The sequence below is a fragment of the Chiloscyllium plagiosum genome, unplaced genomic scaffold (assembly GCF_037043375.1).
Source record: "Chiloscyllium plagiosum isolate Xiang-an unplaced genomic scaffold, Cpla_swu_hap1 HiC_scaffold_28, whole genome shotgun sequence".
NCBI lineage: Eukaryota > Metazoa > Chordata > Chondrichthyes > Orectolobiformes > Hemiscylliidae > Chiloscyllium > Chiloscyllium plagiosum.
In genome coordinates, this window is record NW_028270166.1 from 47,647,264 (window position 1) to 47,662,429 (window position 15,166).

Below are 15,166 nucleotides of genomic sequence, written 5' to 3' on the forward strand. Positions count from 1 at the left end.
TTAGCACTGAGCCACTGTGCCGCCTTGATTGCATTTCAAGTAGTGACTATGGTACATTAGTTTGAAAGTAGTACAAATAAATTGCTGCTTCATCTGGAAGAAATGTTTAGGAGCTTTGTCAAGGAGGAGGACAAAGAAACAAGTGTTACCGTTTTGACAGTTCCATGTGGGAGAGGGAATGAGGGATGTTAAGGGTATGGAAGAGGGCCTTATGAAGACAATGATGCCTTTGGAATGCTAATAAGGGAGGAGAGAAAAGATAGGTTGGCGTCATGGTGGAACTGGTGAATATGGTGAAGGATGAACCTTTGAATATCGAGGCACATGGATTGTGAATTCAAAGGGAACCTGTCATGGTTCTGGGAAGAAAGTTGAGGTTAGAAGTGGGAAATAGGTCAGTCACTGTTGAAAGTTATTAGTTACAGTGAGGAAGCAGTTTTAGCTTAAGAAAAATGGGAGACTTGTGTTGGAAGTGTCATATCAAAAAGAAGCCTCATGAGAACAATCCATTCCATTGCAGTCCTTACAGGATGCAGTATGAGAATACACTTGTTAGGAGTATCTCTGAACATGTTATTTCTAGTAGAAAGCTTATCCCCAGAAACAGAAATAGCAGTTGGAAAAGGGAAGAGATGAATGGTCAATTCGAATTAAAACTGATTGATTGTAATCCGATACTATTGGCAACGTTTTGAAGGACTGAATTGTGTACTGATTCTCAGAATCATAGAATCCCTGTAGTGCAGATAGAGACCATGAGGCCCGTCGAGTTTACATCGACTCTCCGAAGAACATCCCACCCTATCCCCATAACCCCACATTTACCGTAGTTAACCCACCTAACCTGCACATCCACAAACAATATGGGGAAGTTTAACATGGTCAATCTGCCTAATTTATATTTCTTTGGACTTGTTTCTTAGGGATAGCATAAAGTTCCTTACTTAAATATGAGTCATGTTAAATGAATGGAGGGGGCTTTTGGTATTGAGAACTGTGCAGCAATGTTAGGTAATCTAAACAGAGAGACTAGCAAAATTAAAAATGAAAACTTTCTTTAATATGGCATTATAAAAATTTTATATTTGTCAAACTTCAGTCTCTATTCTTTGAGGTTGCAGCTGTATCTGTTTATGTTGGTTGTGTCAACTGTTTAAAGAACTTCACTGTTTGCTTTTCGTAAAATATTAACTTGCAGATAAACATTTAACCAGCCAAAATGACTTTATTTCACAGCATTTCCTTGGAAAATATAATGTGTGCATCCTGTTTTTGATCGTTTTTGTACAGGTGATTTGTGCCAAAGTAGTAACTGACGCTCGTAATCCTGGTGCACGTTGCTATGGATTCATAACCATGTTGACACCAGAAGAGGCAACAAGAAGCATCGATGCCCTGAATCAGACTGAACTAAATGGACAAACCATCACTGTAGAACTGGTGAGAACAAAAAGTACTAAGGGAAACAGCTAATAAGCATACTTCGATTTTTAATTTACTGCATGTTGTGGGCAGCTTTCAAGAAGTTCCTGTGTCTCTGTGTGCGCTGATGTGATTTCTAGAAAGGCATCCTCCAGTTTTTCATTACATTCCCATTTATTCTGCCATCTTCACTCAACAGTTCAAATTATGTGAGAGCAAACCAGATGCTAAATATCCATATAAATCGACATGTTAACATTTTTTACGCTGTGATTATAGACATGACTTCCTCTTCCCTGGGCCAACCCTATCCCATCGATTTAACTTCCTTGAATTGAGTTAGCTTTATTGTCACATCTCTTAGGATTTTTAATATTTTCTTTGAAACTCTGTTCCTTTTCGGCTTTGAGTACCTCATCTGGACATGTATTGTAGTTCCAGCTGGACTTAGCAGAACATAGCCAGTCACTATGATTGATAAACAAGTTTTATTCAGAAAATTTAGTCAAAGAGCAAAATGCTCAGATTTCATGTATTAATACGTTTAAATCAAAGAATATTGTTAAAATGGAAAGAGACTGCAGAATACTCTTTTAAAGGGTGATCTTAGTATGCATGTACATGAATCTTAGAAGATGAGCATGCAGGTACGTCAAGTAATTAGGAAGATAAATGGAGTGTTGGCCTTCATTGGAAAGACTGCATCTAGAGTACTCCATACGGTTTTAGTTTCCATACTTAAGGGATACACTTAAATGAATATTTTAGATACTGCTAACTGGGCTGAAAGGATTGGACTTCTCAAAATATTGAACAAGTTAGGTCTGAACTTATTGGAAAATACGATCATGAAGTGATTCAGCTAAAATTCTGAGAGGGGCTTGACAGGGTTGATGCTGCAAGGATGTTTCTTCACTGAGGCAAACTTAGACACTGAGGAGTCTCCCACTTCAGGTAGCAATGAGGAATAATTTCCTCTGACAGTTATTGTATTTTGAAATTGAGAGCAGTTGAGGTAGTTGCTGAATATAATAAAGACTGAGATGAGCTGATTTTTTGAAGAGAGATTCCAAAGAGAGTTGATGGACATAGTGGCAGGCAGGAAGTGGAGTTCAGATGACAAACACTTAATCATGGTCATATGGCCCAGTAGGTTTGAAGGGCGGAATGACCTATTCTTATTAATTTAGTCTTTGGAAACAGAGAGGTCAATTCCTATATGTCACCCAGCTCATTGCATCTTCTCCATCGAAATAAAGCAGCAGCTAACTGTTGTGTTAATTAGTTGAGAACAGCCAAGAACCTCAACTCTGTTGAGTTGCTGTATTGTATGATGGATGGTTGTTTGAACAATGGAGATGATTTCAATTCATATAGTTTTAAAAACCGCAGTAGTGGTGTTTTTTTTATGCAACTTCCATATTCAATAATTGGAATAAAGTATATCCACAGTTTACATGTGATTGACATACACTGGAATGCAAAGGTTGCAATGCAATATTAATTCCTAAAGTAGTGAAAGCCAAGGTTCCAAAGATGACCTTTTCATCTCAGTTTAAATAAAAAGCATGGTGTGCCCATTCTCATGTACTCTTTGGGCTGAGGAAGTCATGTGAAAAGCACCGATACCTCAGGAATAGCTAATTACTGATTAATATTGGCAGATGGAAGGGAGATGGCATGGACAAATGGGGACTAAGTAATACATTGGATTTGCCATTTAATTTGCAGAGATTATTGGTTCCTGTTAGGAACATGAATAATATAAGTGATGTGTGATTAAAATCCATTGAAGCAATGTGCTGTTTGTGTTTGCAGGCCAAAAGTGAACCTGGCTGTAAGAAGCGTACAGAGCAAAAGGTGGGAAGTGTGAAGAAAGTCTCCAAACAAAGTTCCAACCGAAGAAGTGGGAGCGATGGAGATCAATCAAGAGATAAGTAAGTGCCTCTCCTGAAGACTACACTCTAGTTTTACCAGAGAGCTCGTGCTACAGAAATTTGATAGTTATTCCTCACTTTTATCCTTCACTGTATTTACAAGGACTAGTCAACTGTCAAAGGCCATTTAACTTGACAATATTTGCTTAATGCGACCTTCAATAAGATCATGTAATTTTCTTCTGAGCTCATGCTGTGTAGGAACAACATATTTGACTAGTGCTTCTGTTATAAGATTGCTAGGTTGCTGTGACTGTCCAGTTAGAAAGTATTCCTAGAAACTTCATTCCAGCTGGTTGTTGTAGTTCCTTACATTTCCAATCCCTAATTGTCCTCATCTTGACTTGGTTTGAAGGCAGTTCAGATAAGTAGAACCTCAGTTGTTTCTTCATCTGATAAAGGGATTCTTGATTTCTAAGTCACTGTTAACAGCTTCAGTAACTAACTTAGCTTACAGACTAGGAAGCTCTGAGATTTTTTTTTTTTTGCCGAGTTAATTTTCTGTTGTTTTAGAGGCGATGCATCAGGTTAAATGTGTGTACCTGGTTGCTGAGCAAATTCTTTAGAAATTCCACTCACCAGTCTCCACTTTCATGCTTTATATTGACAATTCTGGCATGAATGTTAAAATTTGCATCCTAGTTTTCAAACTGTTGCAGGATCTTGCATCTCTCCACCTATAACCTTCAACTAAATGTTAGTAGCTGTGAATATGCATACTGTGCACATGTAGCATACTTAAACATACTAGCTTTTATTTTAAAATAAAAACCAAAACAATTTTTTGAAAAGGTAGTACCTAGTGGACAATAGACTATAGCCAGGAGAAGTGAGGACTGCAGATGTTGGAAATCAGAGTCGAGAATGTAGTGCTGGAAAAGCACAGCAGGTCAGGCATCGATTTTTGCGGGCAAGAGCCCTTCATCACGAATCCTTGTGAGCAATAGCCCATATCCAGTCAGGTTGAGCAGAAAACAGTGTCATTATTGATGGTTTCTGTTTCAAATACCTGCAATGTGACATTGTCTGACTGAGAGAGCTGCTGATCTGCAACATTGCCTGCAAACTTGTCAGTTTGCAGGACGTCTAGTTAGTAAACTTGAACAGCTTCCTACTGAATGTAGAGGTTTCAAGTGGTTGACTGTAACAAAAGTGGAAAATAAGTCATCAATCAAAGGAATCACCTACAAAGGACTATTTTTCTATACAAAAATAGAGATGCTGGAAAAGCTCAACAGGTCTGGCAGCATCTGTAAAGTTCCGGTGAATGCTCTGATTAATGGAGGAGGACAGTTCAGAAATTGGCCAACCCAGTAAGTTAGTCCAGTATGTTAAAAAGTGAGTGAGTAGAATTGATGCTGACAGCTCCTACCAACCCCTATCCAATGCCACAAGGTTGAATAATTACAGAAGGTTTTGCCTAACGCTCACTTGAATGTACTATTTTTAATTGGGAAGTACATTGCCATCGTCTTCACTCCGTGTTTGTAGCTTAATGCACATCAGGAACTTTCAGGCATTGCTCTTTTGTCACAGAATTATAATTAATTTGGTAGTGCTGCATATTAAGTAGGGTTCTGCCTTTGCATAGTAGATTGACTAGGAAGATGTGCATTATCTATCTGTTGATAAGACTTGTTCAAATGATTTGATTCAAATTTAGGTCATCTATCAATGGCAAAAACGATGATCGAAAAGACAGCCAAGGAGATTCCAAAATACAGGACGACGATAGAAGAAAAGACAGGAGAGAAAGGAATTCTAGTAGACAAAGATCACACTCAAGTAAGGGAGACTGCAAAATGTGCATGAGGGAAATTAGGCTGTGTATCGCATTAACACGTTATCCTTTGCTTTAATTGAAGTTGAAACTTTACTGCTTGGAAAAGTCATTAATGAAGCTGGAGTAGGCCATTCATGCCCTTTAACCAAAGATTTGTTATTATCTGATCTGTGCCTCAAACTTCATTCCTAGTGTTGATTCCACTTGTGATAGCCTTCATGAAAAATAATTCTATTGATCTCAGGCTTAGGTGTCAATTGAACCAAGCATCTATATTTTTTACGGGAGGGTACCTGCTGAAATAACAGAAAAGTTTCAGATATTCAGTACCCTTTGTAGTGTCATTGCACTGATAATTGAACTTCATTATTCCACAGTCCATTACAAATGCATGAATGCCCATTTAAAACAAGGTCACCAATGTCTAGGTGACATCCTCAGTGCTTGGGAGCCTCCTGTGAAGGGCTTCTGTGATCTTTCCTCCGGCATTTGTATCGGTTTAAATCTGCCGCTTCCGGTTGTCAGTTCCAGCTGTCCGCTGCAGTGGTCGGTACATTGGGTCCAGGTCGATGTGCTTATTGATTGAATCTGTGGATGAGTGCCACGCCTCTAGCAATTCCCTGGCTGTTCTCTGTTTGGCTTGTCCTATAATAGTAGTGTTGGCCCAGTCGAATTCATGTTGCTTGTCATCTGAGTGTGTGGCTACGAAGGATAGCTGGTTGTGTCGTTTTGTGGCTAGTTGGTGTTCATGGATGCAGATTGTTAACTGTCTTCCTGTTTGTCCTATGTAGTGTTTTGTACAGTCCTTGCATGAGATTTTGTGCACCACATTGGTTTTGCTCATGCTGGGTATTGGGTCCTTTGTTCTGGTGAGTTGTCTGAGAGTGGCTGTTGGTTTGTGTGCTGTAATGAGTCCAAGTGGTCGCAGTAGTCTGGCTGTCAGTTCGGAAATGCTCCTGATGTATGGTAGTGTGGCTAGTCCTTTGGGTTGTGGTATGTCCTCATTCCGTTGTCTTTCCCTTAGACATCTGTTGATGAAATTGCGCGGGTATCTGTTTTTGGCGAATACATTGTATAGGTCTTCTTCCTCTTTTTGCAGTTCTGGTGTACTGCAGTGTGTTGTGGCCCTTTTGAATAGTGTCTTGATGCAATTTCTTTTGTGTGTGTTGGGGTGGTTGCTTTCGTAGTTTAGGACTTGGTCTGTGTGTGTGGCTTTCCTGTATACCTTTGTGGTGAATTCTCCGTTCGCTGTTCTCTGTACCATCACGTCTAGGAAAGGCCAACCAACTCCCTTTCCCAGACATGATCTTTCCTTTACACTAGGTTACTTTATAAGATTTAGTTTTTTAAAATGTTTTCACTCAAACTGAGAGGAGAGAGGGGGGGACATTTTCTTATGCTGGTTCTAGATGTCTGTGGCTGCTTTGCATTTCGAATCTGGAACAAATTGCAGCTGCACCAATCTGGGGGCTGTTGTCGGACAGTTTTTTTTTAACCCGTGGCTCTGGTGCCACTCCATCTTAAAGTATCCACCTCACTGTGTTGAAGCATCATTGTTTTGCACCCAGGTTGATAGGATTGTTAAGAAGGCATACGTTGTATTAGCTTTTATTGGTGGAGGGATTGAGTTTCCGAGCCATTAGGTCATGTTGCAGCTGTACAAAACTCTGCTCTGGCCGCAGTTGCAGTATTGCATTCAGTTCTGCTTGCTGCATTCTCAGAAAGATGTGGATGATTTGAAAAGGGTTCAGAGGAGATTTACCAGGATGTTGCTTGGTATAGAGGGAAGGTCTTACGAGGAAAGGCTGAGGGACTTGAGGCTGTTTTCATTGGAGAGAAGAAGATTGTGAGAGGTGACTTAATTGAGACATACAAGATAATCAGAGGGTTACATCGGGTGGACAGTGAGAGCCTTTTTCCTCAGATGGTGATAGCTAGCACGAAGGGATTTAGCTTTAAACTGAGGGGTGATAGATATAGGACAGATGTCAGAGGTGGATTCTTTACTCAGTAGTAGGGGCGTGGAATGCACTGCCTTCTACAGAAGTAGACTTGTCAACTATAAGGGCATTTAAATGGTCATTGGATAAACATATGGATGAACATAGAATAGTGTAGGTTGGATGAGCTACAGATTGGTTCCACAGGTCATCGAGGGCCGAAGGGCCTGTACTGTACTGTAATGTTCTGCGCACAACTAAAAATGTGCACCACCTGGTTTTTTTGCAAGTTTGCAAAACTCTGCCCTTGTATTCCAAACGGCAATAATTGAGGTCCGTTCTAGATTGTAGTCAAAAAAGGAAAAATATGTCATCCATTCCTTTTTTTTAAATAGTGCTTTTTGGTTTTAAATCTAAATAGTCCAATTCTAGTTTTATGATTATGTTTACATGTTTGGATTTGCCCATTGGAGGAAGTACTTTTTCGTTCTTGTTAAATAAATCATTCCTCAACCGTCTAAATAAATTCAAGCAAATACAAGCTAAGTTTACGCAACTTGTACTCAGGATTCTGTCTTTTGACTGGAATGAGTGTGGTGGAGGCATTTTGCCTTTGCTGACGTTCAGTATTACAATTACATTATTTTCATTCTTCACCTATATTAGTAGTAGCACAGAATACACTTGTGACCAACATTTAGTGGTAAAGTTACAGCTTCACAAGTTGTATGCTGTTTGTTACAAGCTTGAGAGGTGTTAAGGGACTTTTTCTATTCATTTTTCAATGACTCAAGGTTGAATAGAACGCCACAGATTTAAATTTGCTGGTGACATAAAGATAAGCAATATCGTAAATTACAAATTAGACAAAGTGAATAAACAAAACTATGGCAAATTTAAATTTAGATTAGATTAGTTTACATTACAGTGTGGAAACAGGCCCTTCGGCCCAACAAGTCCACACCGACCCGCCGAAGCGCAACCCACCCCTACCCCTACATTTACATTTGCTCCTTACCTAACACTACAGGCAATTTAGCATGGCCAATTCACCTGACCTGCACAGCTTTGGACAGTGGGAGGAAACCAGAGCACCCGGAGGAAACCCACGCAGACACGGGGAGAACGTGCAAACTCCACACGGTCAGTCGCCTGAGTCGGGAATTGAACCCGGGTCTCTGGCGCTGTGAGGCAGCAGTGCTAACCACTGTGCCACCGTGCCGCCCACCAAATGAGCTTTGAAAGTAAAAGGGATCGAATGCAGCAGTTGATGTTGCATCCGCCAGTGACCAAGCTCTGCCTGTGTAAAGGTGGTCGAGAGAAACGTCCTCCAAATTGGAGGAAGACTTCTTTATTCTCGTACTCCAATTCTCTTACAACAAAGACCAATTTGGGATTCATCTTCTGAACTGCTTGTGCACCTACAAGCACAGCCACGCCTCTTGGTTTCATATCTTTTAAAAATAATTCTAATTTTCTATTCTTAAAACTAAATTGAATAATTTCACTGTTTCCTAATACAGAACAACCTCAGTTATTCGAATGTCAGCTATCCAAATTTTAGGTTATCTGAACAAGATCTCAAAGACCTGTAAAAACATTTAGTTATCCGAACAAAATATTTATCGCCTGTCTCGTTCGGATAATGAAGGTTGTTCTGTATACGAGTATAATTCATTTACATATTTTACCAAAACCCAGGATTGAACCAGGCATCTTTAGATCTTCAGTCTATTGCTCTTCCAACTTTGGTGTTTTGGCGGTTTATACATTTGACATCTTCTTGCTCATTCAGTTCACTTGTCTACACATCATTGTAATTTTGCATGTCCGTCTTCCAGCTTATGTTTCCATTCAGCTTTGTGTGATCCACAATTATTTTGTGTCTTTGGAAGTTGTGAACATAGATTGCAAAATAGCTGAGGCTCCATCACTGATCCTTGTGACATACCTGCATATCTGATTCTGATCATATTCGCTGCCTGTCAAATTGAAAATGCCCTGTTTCTGCCTTCTTTTTGATTCTTGTCTTAATTATTCCTGTACCCCTGCTGGAACGTTGTCCACAGTTCCTTGAGCTCTTACATATTAGCCTTTTTGTTTGGAACCTGATTTGAATGCCTTTCGGAAACTGAAGTGTACCTCATGTTAGCTCAAGATCTTGTGCAAATTGCCTGATGTACATGTCCTCTCCTTTCTAACATTTCAGCAGTGGAAATAATTATTGCTGATTCACTCTATTGACCTCTGTCACCATTTTGAACACATCCATCAGTCTTTAACCTTTCCTCTTGGATGGAGAAAAATCCGAACTTCTCCATTCTCTCCACATCACTGCAGCTAACAGGTTGTTATTATTTCAGTAACTTTCTTTTGATAATTTTGAGCTCCTTCAAGTGTGGTACCCAGAATTAGAGACAGGGCTACAGCTAGGACCAAGGATCCCTTTTTTTGTTAAGAATCTTAAGTTTATCCTACCATTTTGAAGATAACCTCCCCTCATTTATCCTGCTAAAATACATCACTTTATGCCTCCCTGAGTTAAATTTCACCCTCATGGTTGCTAATTTTACCAATTTGCCTTTATTCTGAAGTCTGTTCCTGTCCTCGTTGTTTAACTTGCGTTTCACCTGATACCATTGAAGTTTGCTTTGTGTAGCCAAGTCCCCGAAGCCATTCATGTAAGTTTTTTTTAAGAAGCATTTATCTGGATTTCAAGGTCTGGAACACCACGTCCAGACTAAATAAATGAAGGTAAGTTTACTTTGAAGTTGTCAATTTGCAAGCTATCACTTGGTAAGACGTAGAAACTTTGCTTTTTGTGATCCAACAAATAATACGTCAAACTTTGTGTGAAATCAAAAGTACATCAGTGAATACATTTTGATAGAGAATGGACATTTCTTTTGAATTCTTCTCTAGGAAGTCGAAGCTCAGCGAGGAGGAGAGACCGAGAAAGGAGGAGGGTAGGTTCTTGAGCTCTGATTTTACGCTTACTGCACCTCAATGCGACGGTCCATTGTTGCGAGTTTGGATTGCGTGTGTTACAGCTGAGATGAGTGCCACATAATTCTTGCTGCTCTATCACAGGTCAGGAGCATTGTGTTGAACCAATCTGAGCCGTTGTAACACCTCCGGTACTATTCTTGGATTAGGGTTGACTATTTTAAATTTGTAATTTGCTTAGTGTGCCATTTGTTAATTTTTTGGCATTTTTTCCCCTGAAAGTAAGTACAGCAACTTTATTTTAACCGGCACCTTATTAACTAGCACTCTTGATAAACAAAAGTTATATACATCAAATACTATGAAGTCTATTGCAGTATTCTGTCCAGTTATTATGTTTTTAAAATTTAATTACCTCAAAGTAATATGCTTGTTTGATCAAATGGCCTCATGAAATAACAACAGTTTCAATTTTGAGTCAATTTCTCCTCAAATACCATGATGTCCAAGTAGTCAGTTGAGGATGCGAGTGAGAAAGCTCTCTGCCAGTAAGAATTATTGAAGACGAAGTTGCATTATTGTTTAATTGATTTATGCTGTAAATTAAGTATAATAGTGATGCATTACACTTCATTGATTATGTGGGCCTCTTGATTATCCGGAATACTTGATCAACTGGCACACCCATGGTCCCATTGGTGCCAGTTAATGAAAAGTTGGTTGTATATTTTCTTGTCTTAAATATCAGTGGAGTGGTTAAGCTATTTTGTTGTGGCTCAACTTGTAAAGTGATATTACTTTCATTTGAACAATCAAATAAAAATTAAATTTAAATAGTTTAGAACAAAGCAATAGAAAGTTTTGGGGCTGTGACTGTGGCATTTACCTCCAGAGTTAGTGGTTAGGGCAGAGAGTATGGTTACAATTTATTTGAATGCTTGGAATCTGAAGAGCAAGGTCGATGAGTTGTGGGCTTAGGGGTTATGATGTCATTGCTTTCATTTGAAATATGATTGAGATAGGGGCAGAATTAGCAGTTCAATATTCCAGGGTCTTCAGACATGTCAGGGCAAGAAGTAGAAGAGGAGGTGGTGTTGCAATTTTAGGAATCGATTACAGCAATAAGGAGGGATGGCATCTTAAGGCTTCTCAGTAAAGCTTCTGGATAGAATTTTAAAATAAAAAGAAAAGCAATCAGGTTATTGGATCACTGTATCACAAGTATACTTTAGGCCCTATTACTGTTAGAGATAGCAGAGCAGATATGCAAGTAAATTTCAGGGAGATTTAAAAGTAATATAGTTGTAATAGTAGTGGATTTTAGCTTCCCCAGCAATAACTGAGGTCATCACAGTGTGAAAGGTTTAGAGGGAGCAGAATCCTTAAAATGCATCCAGGAGAGTGTTTTAAGCCAGTATGTAAAAGACCTCATAAGAGAGGGCGCAAAGCTGGGCAAGTAGTTTAAGTCTCAGTGGGGGACCATTTGCATATTGTGATTATAACTCAATTAGATGCAAGATTGTTATGAAGAAGGCCAAGAATGGGCCCAAAATAAAAGTTTTAAACTGGAGGAAGACCGATTGTTAGTAAGGTCAGATGTAATTTGGCCAGAGTGGACTGGGCATAGTAATTTTCAGATAGATTTGTCTCAGAAACATGAGAGGAAAAACGAAATATGGAGAGTACAGGGCCAAGATGTTCTGTTAAAGAAAAGGAATGGGGCCCTCAAATATTGTGAACCCTAAAGAAGTTAGCATTAACAGAGACAAGGTTCTGAGTAGTCTGGCGGGTTGAACAGTAGACAAATCTCCAGGGCTGGATAAAATGTAACCAAGGTTGCTTAGTGGGATGAGGGAGAAAAAGGCAAGTGCACTGGCAAAAAAGTTTCAATTCCTGTCTGACTGCAGGAGAGGTACTAGAAGACAGGTGATGTGGTACCATTATTCAGGAAGGCAGGAAAAAATAAACCAGGTAACCACAGGCAAGTTAGTTCAACCTGAGCAATGGGAAGCTATTGGAAGCTATTCTGGGGGACAGATTAATCTGCACTTGGAGAGGCAGGGATTAATCAAGAGCAGTCAGCATGGTTTTGTTAAGCGAAGATCATGTCTAACCAATGCTTTGAAGTTTTCAAAGAGGTGACCAGGTATGTTGATGAGAGCAAGGTTATTGATGTAGTCTACTTGGACTTTAGCAAGGCTCTTGATAAGGTTCTACATGGGACTGATAGCAAAAGCTACGAGCCTGTAGGATCCAAGGAAATTTGGCAAATTGATCCACAGTTACTTGAATGGCAGGAAGAAGGAGGTCGGAGTTGAGGGCTGTTTTTCCACCTGGAAGTCTTTGTCCAGTGGTATTCCACAGGGATCAGTGTTGTTTGTTGTTTATATAAATTATTTAGACTTGAATGTAGGACAATTGGTCAGGAAGTTCACAGATAATACAAAAATTAATGCAGTGGTAAATAGTGAGCGAGGATAGTCTTAGCTTACAAGAGGATACAGAGAAGCTGTTCAAATGGGTTGATCAGTGACAAATGGAATTCAATCCCAATAAATGTGAAGTGATCCCCTTGGACAGGCATATGTGATGAATGCTAGGACCCTGGGAAGTAGATTAGACTAGGTTCCCTGCAGTGTGGAAACTGGACCTTCAGCCCGACCAGTCCACACTGACCCTCCAAAGAGTAACCCACCCAGACCTATTTCCCTCTGACTAATTGACTTAACACTGTGGGGCAATTTAGCATGGCCAATTCACCTGATCTGCACATCTTTGGACTGTGGGAGGAAACTGGAGCACCTGGAGGGAACCCACGCAGACATAGGGAGAATGTGCAAACTCCACACAGTCAGTCGCCTGAGGCTGGAATCAAACCTGGTACCCTGATGCTGTGAGGCAGCAGTGCTAACCACTGAGCCACTGTGCCGCACCAAAGGAATCTTGTATGTACCATAAGGTATCTGGACAAGTGGACAAAGTGATTAAGAGGATAGTTAGGATACTAGTCTTTATTAGCCAAGGCTTATGATTTAAGAACAGGGAGGTTATGCTGGAACTGTATAAAATGTTGGTTAGGCCACAGCTAAAATATTGTAGACTTTTCTAGAACCCACATGAAATGTATGTGATTGAACTAGAGAGGGTGCTGAGGAGATTTTCCAAGATGTTGCATGGTTTGGAGAGTTTCAGTTCAGAAGACAGATTAGGCACACTGGATTTTTTTTTTCTTTAGAGCAGAGAAAATTGAGAGGGGACATGATTGAGATATATAAAATTGAGGGGCATAGATAGAAATGAACTTATCCCCTTAATGGAGGGATCAATGACCAGGGCATAGGTTTAAGGGAAGAGACAAGATAGTTTAAAAGTGATGTGAGAAAAATATTTTCACCAAGAGGGTGGTGGGAATCTGGAACTTTCTGCCTGTAAGGGTGGTAGAGGTAGAGCTCTCATGACATGTAAGAATTATTTAGATATGTACTTGCATTCCAATTGCTGGAAAATTGAGTTAGAATAGTGAGATGGTTGTTTTCTGACTGGTGTGGATGCCATGGGTTTGAAAGGCTTTTCACTGTGCTGTAGCTCTCTGTGATTCTCATCAAGATTTAATATTTTGGTGGGGAGAGAGGAGCTGATTAATGTACCAATGAATTGAGTCTAACCATACTTTATTTCTGTGGGATAACAGACAAGGTCCAGGAGTCAACATAGACGATCTCGCAGCAGAGATGGAGGAAGGGATTACATATCCTTTGATAAAATGATTGCACTAAGAGAACGAGATCGCCATTGGGACTATAAGAGGGATGACTGGGAAGTTGAGAGGCACAGGTCTGTTCAACTTACTGAATTTAAGATTTCAGCTATAAACTTTATAATTTCCCTATTAATTTAAGCACAACTTTTAAAAGATTTGAGAGAAACCGTTCAAAATAGATAGCAACACTACTGACAGCTTGTCTATTTCTCACCTCCCCCATCCTTTCGTTTCACTTCTTTAACTCAGGCCTTTAATGGGGTGAAATATTTACTCCATACCTTACCTGCAGCAGAAGTTGAATTCGTTACTGAGGTGCCGAAAATGTGCACAAAGTTAAAAAATCACACAACACCAGGTTATAGTCCAACAGGTTTAATTGGAAGCACTAGCTTTTGGAGCACTGCTCCTTCATCAGGTGATTGTGGAGGACACAATTGTAAGGCACAGAATCTACAGCAAAAGTTTACAGTGTGATGTAACTGAAACTATACATTGAAAAATACCTTGATTGTTTGTTGAGTCTCTCATCTGTTAGAATGACCATGGTCAGATGAGAGAATCAACAAACAATCAAGGTATTTTTCAATGTATAGTTTCAGTTACATCACACTGTAAACTTTTGCTGTAAATTCTGTGCCTTACAATTGTGTCCTCCGCAACCACTTGGTGAAGGAGCAGCGCTCCGAAAGCTAGTGCTTCCAATTAAACCTGTTGGACTATAACATGGTGTTGTGTGATTTTTTAACTTTGTACACCCCAGTCCAACACCAGCATTTCCAAATCATGAAAATGTGCACATAGCAATGTTTACAAACAATGATGAAATCCATTGGTGTTTCCAGAGGCTGGAAGGAATTGAAGTACTGATCTCCTGAAAATTTGGAAGATTTCCAGGAACTCTGGTAGAAGTGTGTCTTAACTTGGGTTTCTGGAGATCTGCTGCAGGTCAGGGGTCTGGGTGGAATGGTCTTTGGAGAGTCTGTGTGGAACTCAACTGGGCCGAATGGCCTACTTCTACATTTATAGGGATTCTATGATTGTAAACACGTAAGTTTTTAAAAAATTAATAGAAAGCTGCTGAAGCTGAGTGAAGATTCTGTCAAGATATGGAAGCAGTTTTGACAAATGTATTATATGGCCAGTGTTTATTCTGGCTCAGTACTTTGTTTCATTGGTGTGATTGCTGATGATCCAGTTTCAAGTCAGCAGATAGTTCTGAATGGGGTGAACATTTTATGTTGCTAAAGAAACCATGCTAAATTTGTCAACAGTCCAGTTTCGAGCTTGTGTGTGTCCATGCGCACATGCATGTTGGTGTGTGTGGGGGCTTGGGGTTATGAGTGTCTGAGAGAGAGTGAGTATATGTGTGAGTGTA

General features: G+C 39.8%; 1 protein-coding gene across 2 annotated transcripts in view; it reads left to right on the top strand.

The window, feature by feature from the left end:
• The window catches only part of LOC122565146 (scaffold attachment factor B1-like), a 117,557-nt gene that overhangs the window by 64,972 nt on the left and 37,419 nt on the right, over positions 1–15,166 (top strand). For both annotated transcript variants that reach the window (XR_015751880.1, XM_087976185.1), the window contains exons 9-13: positions 1,291–1,440; positions 3,241–3,359; positions 5,023–5,144; positions 10,005–10,048; positions 13,720–13,862. Coding sequence is in view for 1 of the 2 variants with exons in the window: in XM_087976185.1 (XP_087832311.1) it covers positions 1,291–1,440; positions 3,241–3,359; positions 5,023–5,144; positions 10,005–10,048; positions 13,720–13,862 (578 nt within the window). In the remaining variant the exon portion in view is untranslated. The remainder of the gene's footprint in view (positions 1–1,290; positions 1,441–3,240; positions 3,360–5,022; positions 5,145–10,004; positions 10,049–13,719; positions 13,863–15,166) is intronic.